The 9,244-nt window shown below is 42.7% G+C and overlaps 1 protein-coding gene across 1 annotated transcript in view; it reads left to right on the top strand.

Moving 5' to 3' along the window:
* ARSB (arylsulfatase B) overlaps nucleotides 1–4,210 on the top strand; it is a 79,138-nt gene extending 74,928 nt beyond the window's left edge. Inside the window, exons 7-8 of the mRNA XM_048503146.1 lie at nucleotides 1,186–1,311; nucleotides 3,121–4,210. Of these exons, the coding sequence (XP_048359103.1) occupies nucleotides 1,186–1,311; nucleotides 3,121–3,386 (392 nt within the window). The 3' untranslated portion in view covers nucleotides 3,387–4,210. The remainder of the gene's footprint in view (nucleotides 1–1,185; nucleotides 1,312–3,120) is intronic.
* The last annotated feature ends 5,034 nt before the right edge of the window (nucleotides 4,211–9,244 follow it).

The following is a 9,244-nucleotide window of genomic DNA, read 5'->3' on the forward strand; positions in this document are numbered from 1 at the left end:
GGGGTAGAAAATGTTGGCGAGGAGAAATTTTTCTCTCTTTCTGACAATACTAGAGCCAGGTGCATTCATTGAAAATGCTGGGGAAGAATTAGGACTAATAAAAAGAAACACTTCTTCACGCAACGTGTGATTGGTGTTTGGAATATGCTGCCACAGGAGGTGGTGATGGCCACTAACCTGGATAGCTTTAAAAGGGGCTTGGACAGATTGATGGAGGAGAAGTCGATCTATGGCTACCAATCTTGATCCTCCTTGATCTGAGATTGCAAATGCCTTAACAGACCAGGTGATCGGGAGCAACAGCCGCAGAACAGGTCGGGAGCAACAGCCATTGCGTTCACATCCTACATGTGAGCTCCCAAAGGCACCTGGTGGGCCACTGCGAGTAGCAGAGAGCTGGACTAGATGGACTTTGGTCTGATCCAGCTGGCTTGTTCTTATGTTCTTATCATGAGCACTATGTCACCTTGGAGGCAGGACTGCACTGATTGCGGGGAGCTTTGGACATGACCATAATGGAGCCCTATGAGCTGTGCCACAGTTTTTATAAGTGTAACTTTGTGCAGGCAAAAATAGGCATTTCTCAGCTGAAAGGCCTCATGGAGCCCCACTGGCCCCCTTTTGGCATCCGTGCAAACTCCTGCACCAAGGCTGTACCGCCACCATGGCAGCACTAGTTCCACTGTTTTACACCCCTGTTTTGCATTCTTTGGCACTGGCGTATGTGCCCCTGCACAGGTGTTAATGCCATGTGCACCAGCGCAAGTGACATTTGCACTAGTACCAGCGTCACAAAGCTTCCATGGCACTTTTAGCCTACCCCCTACCCCCTTGTGGATTCCATTGTGAGTCATCAATCTGCTTTGGTCTTTCTTCATTCTTCAAGCAGGCTTTCTTCCCTTTAATTTTTTTTATATGCTACATTTCGCTAATTCATAGCATTTAAAAACAAAACAAAAAGTCCTTAAAATAGTTGTCAAGCTGCTCTGAGGACTGGCAGGGTAGGCGTGAGGATGACAGCACAGGAGCTAGCCAGTCAGCAATGACCACAAGTGGCCTTTGCAGCAAATGTTCAGAACCATTTTTTCAGCACTTTATCATAAAAAGAAAAAGGTATGTTTCTACCAAGTATTATCAAATAATGGATACTAGTAGTTATAATTCTAATTTTCTGTTGTGTCTTAGGTGCAAGTATCAGAAAAAGTTCAGCACCGCAAAGTAATTATTTTTCATGGGAAGATTCAATTTTCAATACTTCCATACATGCTGCAATTCGATATGGAAAATGGAAACTATTAACAGGCAATCCAGGTAATTTTCTGTGGGTTTCCTGCCACCATGAAATGTGGGACTTCAATTTTATACTTATAATCCATTCCATCAAGTATACTGCCTTTGTTAGGCCCTAGAAAATCATGTTAACTTAAAGAGTTAATTGTCTGGACAAGGTGATTGGGCAGCCCAATTCACAGAGCTGCAACAGCCAGGCTGCAAAGGCAGCAAAAAGGGAAAAAAATCCTTGGCTGCCTTGAAAACCTTCCATAGGGCTACATGGAGTTTCACCACCCTTTTGAGTGGTGTAAGTCTGAGCCCTGGGCTGCGGCATTCCCAGCTATGAAGACCAGATGGACGTTTACTAAAGTCAGCTCCACCACTGGGAATGGCCTGACCCACATCTTGCAACTCCCCACCCCCACCCCAGCATCCACTTAGAGACCTGTGCAGCTCCACTTTCAGGTTTCGCTGCTGCGGAGCTGCGGGATGCCCAGATGCTTGCATCTTTGTCCTCTTCACCAGCGGGAATGCCCCTTATGCCAGCAGAATGGGCAAAGACTCCATAATGGGTTCTTCGCTGCTCCCTAAAGCTGCCCCCGCCCCCATTGGGCTGTACGTTTTCCTCCAATAGGCCTTAACAGTACGGCATGATGATTTTTCCCGTGTTATGTATTTCAACATACTATAGACAGCTGGTACAATATGCAGCTGTTCGGGGGGGGGGGTGTTATCATGTGGTACTAACTTTCCACAGTATCCTACACAGCTTTTGTCCAGATTCACTGTCCATTTTGAACTTGCTTTTTGAAACAGCATAATAGGATGGCTAAAAGAAAGGATACTTGCCAGTAACTAGTTCCCCTGTTCAATCTTCCAGTTGCTACAACTGCAAGTAAATTTACTGCTGACCAGTGCTCCATCTTGAATCTTATCACATGGTTCCTCTGTTTATCTTTGAATGATTGTTACATTATATGTCATTACGCCAGTCCTGAAATTTCTTTTCTGGCTATTTGTTTCTAAACCCTTCATTACCTGAGAGCCACATATTTGGAGAATAATTTCTCCCTATATGAACTGGTGTGGAAATTACACTGCACAAGTCCTTCAGCAATCCCCTCACTCTAAAAAGTGTGGTCTTTCGGCCTGCTATGGAACAGTCACATGGAAAGTGCAAGGCATGCCCCTATCCGTAGGGCAGTGGTGGTGAACCTTTAGCACTCCAGATGTTATGGATCATACCTTATCATTTCATCAGTTCTCTGCCAGCATGGTGGCCAATTGGCCAAGTGCTGGGGCTGATTGGGAATTGTAGTCCATAACAACACTTTAGTACCAAAGCATTCGCCACCAATTACGGCCTTAGGGACTTCTAGAACAAGCCATAAACAGTAGGAGTTGCTTATTGAAGAGAGAGTAAGGCGGTTGACAAAGTTTGAAGGTTGTAGGTGGAGGTATGGTTTCAATTATTTTAATAGATTATTTTTGTGTAACATTTGTTATTAGCAGTCTTGGGTCCCAACTTCCACTTTTACATTCTCCCTGCACAAAACAAACGTTTGTTTCAAGGTCAATTTTATTATTGAGTGATGTCATTACAGTCAGAGAAAGTGACAACCACAATTGCCTCCCAAGAAACCATTAAAGAAATTCCCAACTTCGAATCGACCCTTAGTAGTTAAAACACCTCCCCCCTCCCCCAATCTCAACAGCAAACTTCTAGGTGGCAGCTTCAGTTCCAGGTCTATGAAATTCCACAAGCTGGATCAATGAACATGCTTTAAACAAATTATGAAGCTAAGGTTTCCCCAGCTAACCTCTGATCTGCACTGCCTCTGTTTACAGGCTGTAGTGAGTGGATTCCAGCCCCACTATTATTTAATGAGTCAAAGACACTATCCTCTGATCCACCAGCAAAGAAACTTTGGCTGTTTGATGTTGTTAATGATGCTGAGGAAAGAAATGATTTGTCAGAACAATATCCTGGCATTGTGAAAAAACTTCTCTTCCGTCTTCAGTACTACTACAAGAACTCTGTTCCTGTATTCTACCCAGACGATGACCCCCGTTGTGACCCAGCAGCAACTGGGGCTTGGGGGAACAATCAATAAAATTTGGATGTAGAAAAACTGCACAGCATCACACCTGGAAGAATATTTCTGCTGTACGGGTTATAAAGCTGATTTCCATTGTATGCTTGTGCACATAAAAATGTATACTCCCTTGTACACAAGTGTAGACATGAATGTACAAAAATGCACCAAGGGAATCAATCCAGTGACTCAGGGACCTTGCACAAATCTGTCTGACCTTGTTTAATTTATCTTAACAGAGTCAGCTTCAGGCCTTTGGATTCAGTTCTTCTCATTCAATGTAGTTTGGAGGTTGCAGTTTCCCCTTAGAGAGATTGAAATTCTATTCAAATTAGAACTCTGTCATTTAAGATGTTAGCTTTTGTCCCTGACATGTCTCCAAAGCAGAGGTAAAATGATGCTGCTTTCCCAAAATTGCTGGCCAGCTGGGAAACATTATTTCAGCTGGAAAGCTCTGAGTCATGGGGGCAGGCCCTTCCAAATTCTTTTGCATTTGAAGTCAGATGCTTGATTTCATACTTGCCAGCAGCTAGTTTTTGTTGGAGGCTAACACAGAGTTGTAAAGCAAAGGCCAGTTGTTGATTTCACGTGGCATTCCATTTTCTCACCTTTACCTCTTTGCTCTTTTTGTCATGGGAGCATTTAAAAATCTCTGAGCACAACCGTGTTTTTCTGGTCATCCAAATGGCCTGGTTGTTTAGCATCAGATTTGAGATTCTGTGAGCAGAACAACTACATTTGCACCTAGAATGCATAGTAGAAACTATGCTGATCCTTAAATTTTTTTGTATAATTAGAGATTTTGTTGATGTAGTAGAAAATTAAATATTTTCTGAATGAGATTTATTTGTTTGTATTTATTTGGTTCACTATTATCCTTTCCTCGCCACAAGGAGATTATGACAACATCTAAGCCGCTCATTAAGATTATCAGAACAGAGCCATCTACTAAGCACTCTGTCTGAGGAGGAATATAGATTCAGGTGGGTAGCCCTGTTGGTCTGAAGCAGCAGAAAAAAAAGTTTGAGTCTAGTGGCATCTTTAAGACTAGCAAAGTTTTATTCTTGGTATAACCTTTATGTAAGGTGCATATTTTATTTATTTTCATTTATTTAAGTTGGTATAAACTGCCTCCCTCCTCTAAGCGCTCAGGGCGTGAACAATATATATAATAGAGCACAATAATAGGGGTTAAAATTCAGTAAATATAAATTAAATATGTAATTCTAATAAAAATAAACCCAACCCTGCTAAAACTACTGGGTAGTACAATAGTGTAGCATTAAAACAAGATGGCACCAACTTCCGCTCAAGCCCCAAACTTCCAAAGGGGACGTGGGCGGTAAGATCTGCTTGATGTTATAAGATCATAGGAGGAGGAGGAGGTGCAGGGGGCCCCCCTATCAACGGGCTAGACTTCCCCAAAGTGTCCCAGTGGAACAATCCTCTGTTCTCTGCAGGCTCCTACTGAATTCAACAAGATCCAAGAGAGGGCCCCCTAACAGCTGGCGTGGGAGAGCTGCTCCACCAGGCAGGGGCCAGAGCAGCAATAAAGGCTCTGGCCCGTGGTGGAGGAAAGCAGCCCGTATCATTGAGGGGCCAGGGGATCACCAGTAAGTTGGCCTCACGAACTTAACGCAGAGAGAGGCTCGATCTCGGGACATAAGGGGTAAAGACTGGGTCCCGTAGGGTAATGGATATGAAAAGCTTTATACCAAGAATAAAACTTTGGTGAGCAGGAATATGAGCCTCTTTTTTATTATTTCTGAACCTACCAGTTTAGTCACAAAACCATATAGGCTAATAAGAATAACACAAGAATGTATGCAGAAGCTTCTCTTCAGTTTCACAAACAATCTCTGATTTAACCATAGTTTGTTACATCAGAAAAACTTGGGCATGTCAACAAAGTGGAACCTTTTTCATACTTCCTGAGATTCTTCACCACAGTCATATCAAAGACTTTTAAAACCTGGAAGTCTTCCGGCTCAGCTCTATGCCCAAGGGAAGATTTATGGGTAGAAGTTTTTGCAAGTCAAACTTAGTATCTGACATAGGGAGCATTGAATTTAGAAAGATTATACCCTCAAAAACTTGTTAGTCTCTAAGGGGCCACCACATTTGAATTTAGCTGGTAACAATTTTGTTTGGGCCTTTCCATTTCTTTTCTTCCTTAAACTTCATAGAAGTTCAGTGCAGTTGAGTCCTATTCCAAGTGAGTAAAACCGTTGTTCAGCAAGCTAACTACAGCCTTTTCTGAATGCACAGCTTACCACAGATTTTCCCTGTGGTCAAACCTTTTGTCTTGAAAGCATCTTTGGTTAAATTGTTCCATACCCCTACTTTTCCCCACTGTTTGCAGGGGGGAGGGGGGTCCCTCTCGTCACTTCAGTTGAATTTACTCACTACTGCTGAAAATCTATTATTCCTGATAGTGGTAGGATGTCAGCCATGACACATAAGAACAATCCTTTCCCACTTTGTTTCTTTTGCACAGGCACTTTAGTGTTACTGCACAGTTACATTCTGAAGCAGCAGTTCAAAAATGTCTCAGCCTCCCTTTCTACTATTTGGAACTATCAACCCAGAATGGAAGTGAAAACAACTAGAGCAGGTGCCATTACCCCCAGGAACAGAAACACATAGCCTACATACACACACACAAAGAACCATATTTTCAGCCAAATTTGATCTGCAGTAATGCACAATTGTTACTGCAGCAGTCTCTGATTACATGCAGTGATTATGCCTAGTACTTTTTCGATCACACCCAGCTTCAAAATCACTCTCTGCTCTGTTACATCGATAGTTTGATATGAAATTGACAAAGTTGATCCAATCAATCATGCTAGGTTGTATCTCTACCTGAATATTACATTGCAAGTTTGATATAACAAAATGAAAAAAAAAACATGTAAAAGTCCTTTTGAAAACAGAGGCAAAGGGGAAGGAGAAAATGGCTAAAGTGGAGGTTGGGCAATTATACAAGGCATGGGTAAGAGCCAGAAAAAAAATCAAATTTATTCGCCAAATTACAACTGTAGTAAGACAGCATCATTACTGTAGCAGTACCTTGTCAATGTCCTCCTGCAAAAACAACTTTCCTTGTCAATTTCATTTGCTCCTAATTGCCTTAATGATAATTAAATATGCCTTAATCATTTGCCTTAATGATCATTAAATATGCTATTGACAAAGGTGATATAGTCCCCCCTGCTTCTTTGTATCTCTGCCTTGACATTACGTGGCTAGTTTGATATGACAAATGAAAAAATTAAACTCCTTTTGAAAACAGAGGACAAGGGTGAGGAGATAGGGTGGGATATAAAACTAATAAATAAATAAATAATAAATAAATAAATAAATAAATAAATAAATAAATAAATAAATAAATACTACAAAAAGAAAAGGAACGTAGATAAAGTGTGGAAGCAAGGCCGGTGTTGGCGTGCGCCGCTAAACGCCGCTGGGGTCAGTGGGGAAGGGGAGGGCCAGGGGGCGATGAAATCTTGTGACTTCAGGCAGTGCACCCAGTGCACGACACACACCCCGCCCCCTCGGCCCTCCGCCACTGTTTGGTGGGGATAACAAATAAGGGAGAACATCTTTGGAACCAAATGGAAGAAAAAACATAGGCCATTTCCCTACATATTTATTCTTTAAGCTTCTGGGGACAGGATAAATGGCTGGGTCCCTCAGTGGTCACCGATCCCGCAGGCTGCGCTGCTGCTTACAGCAGCAGCGCCCGACCTACGGCGCTATCCGCCTCCCCAGAGGCGGCTGGTTAAAGCCACCCCTGAAAACAACCCTTTAAAGAGTTGGTTTCAAGCAGCGCAGCGTGAAATGTTCGGCGGGCGCGGTGAAATGCGTGAACTGGAGCACCGTCGGGGAACATTATCGTTATTGGATTGTTTTCGCTTCGACGTTCACAGCCGAATACTATCGCCGTCCTCCGAATTCCCTGGAGGTCGGAGGAGGGCAGCGTGGGCGTGGGCTTCCGACGGCCAGCAGGCCGTAAATGGTGACGGGGACAAGGTGAGTCGGATCGGAGGGAAGAGGCGGCTCCATGCGGAGCCGCTTCGCCGCCTGTTGGTTTTCCAGAGGCCGCCCGGTGATGCTTACGTGCGAACGGCCTCCTCACTTCCACACCGGGCAGAAATTCTGTTGCCGTGGAGGCGCCTGGGGGGCCGTGCAGAAATGGCCTTACAGAGTTAAAAGATAAAACTGTAACATTTGGCAGCAAGATATGTTGTAAACAACTTGAACAGAGAAGGCCTATGGCTGTAGAAACTGAGAATGGCTTTGTGCTACTTCTTCCATTAGCTAATAGGTCATCTAATCAAAGCTTCTAAGTTCCTCCATAATTGTTGAAAGTGTTTTCTGATTCAAGAATCTTGCCAAGAATGTGTTTTGTACTGAACAGTATTGATTCTTAATGGCAGCTTAAACTTTGAAATTAAAATTCAAGCCCTTGATCCCTTTTCCATCTCCCTTCTTTACTTTTAGAAAGATTAGATTCAAACCTTTTTTTAAAAAAGAAAAGATGGGACAATCTTATTCTTAATATGTAAACAGACAGGTTCTTTCTTTTGTGTTAATACTTAGCAGGTTTAGTAAAAAAAAAAAGGCATGCTGCAAAGTACACCTACGACAATACAGCTCTAGTTAGTCATTTATATGGGACTGGTTGTTCCAGGATGAGCACATGCCTCCAATGGAGGACAGATCAACGTTTCTGTTGTGCTTCTTATCTAAATCCACAATTTCCTAACCTAGCAAACAATAGTAACAGAGAACACTTTCCCTTTACTAGATTGTGTTGTTTCTTATATCCTTTAGTAAACTTTTATATCAGTTGCTAGGCTTTCCAAACATGAATGTAATGGGGAAATCACATCAGAAACAGATAAATAAAAGTTCTAGATTCAGGTCCTGTTGCACCTTAGAGACCAACCTTAGAGATTTTGAGTGTGTGAGCTTTTGAGGGTCAAAGCTCTCTCTGAAGATATCTTAATGGAAGATGAACAGAAGTGAGAAGATGGTGAGCAAGCATTATTACATATTAGCTAATAGCTTTAAGTGGAAACACCAAGCAGTTCATGTTTTGTCGAAGGCTTTCACGGCCAGAATCCCTAGAGTGTTGTGGGTTTTCCAGGTTGTATGGCCGTGTTCCAGTAGCATTTTCTCCTGACGTTTCGGCTGCATCTGTGGCTCCTCTGAAGATGCCAGGCACAGATGCAGGCAAAATGCTACTGGAACACGACCATACAACCCGGAAAACCCACAACACCCTACCAGTTCATGTTTGTTCACATTTGTATCCTGCATATTTTAATAACAGTTGCTTGCTCTTAACCATGAGTCAAAGTGCAACAAGGTCACAAGGCACTTACATGTTCAGGTACCACTGTTCCATGTGACAACACAAGGAGCTTTTGAGGTATCCCAGATCTAAAAACCTCTGGTGATAGAAGGGCAAGCAGAGGTGATAGTTGGTTGTTTTTCCTTAAAATGTACAGAAGGAACATCTTCAACACATTTTTCAACTTTAACAACTACTTTTCACATTATGTGTGTGACCAAAGGATTGCACCGAAGTTCTGCATTGATACTGGAGATTCCTGTGTCCCTATCCTACTGCAATCGCTACTCTCCAACAGAGGCATCTTAGAGATACTCCAGATAAGCAGCAGTTAACTAGAAAAATTATCAAATTATGCACAAATTAAGTACTTGGCTATATATGGTGGTCTTTTTATTATGCTTGTTTCTGCAAGCCATGGATCTAAAACAGTGGCAGGGCACTAACAGCACATCTTCCAACCACTGCCACTGCCGAGACACCAACATCAGAGGCAGAGCAACACCTGGCTCCT

This window comes from Sphaerodactylus townsendi, linkage group LG07 (genome assembly GCF_021028975.2).
Source record: "Sphaerodactylus townsendi isolate TG3544 linkage group LG07, MPM_Stown_v2.3, whole genome shotgun sequence".
Taxonomy (NCBI): Eukaryota; Metazoa; Chordata; class Lepidosauria; order Squamata; family Sphaerodactylidae; genus Sphaerodactylus; species Sphaerodactylus townsendi.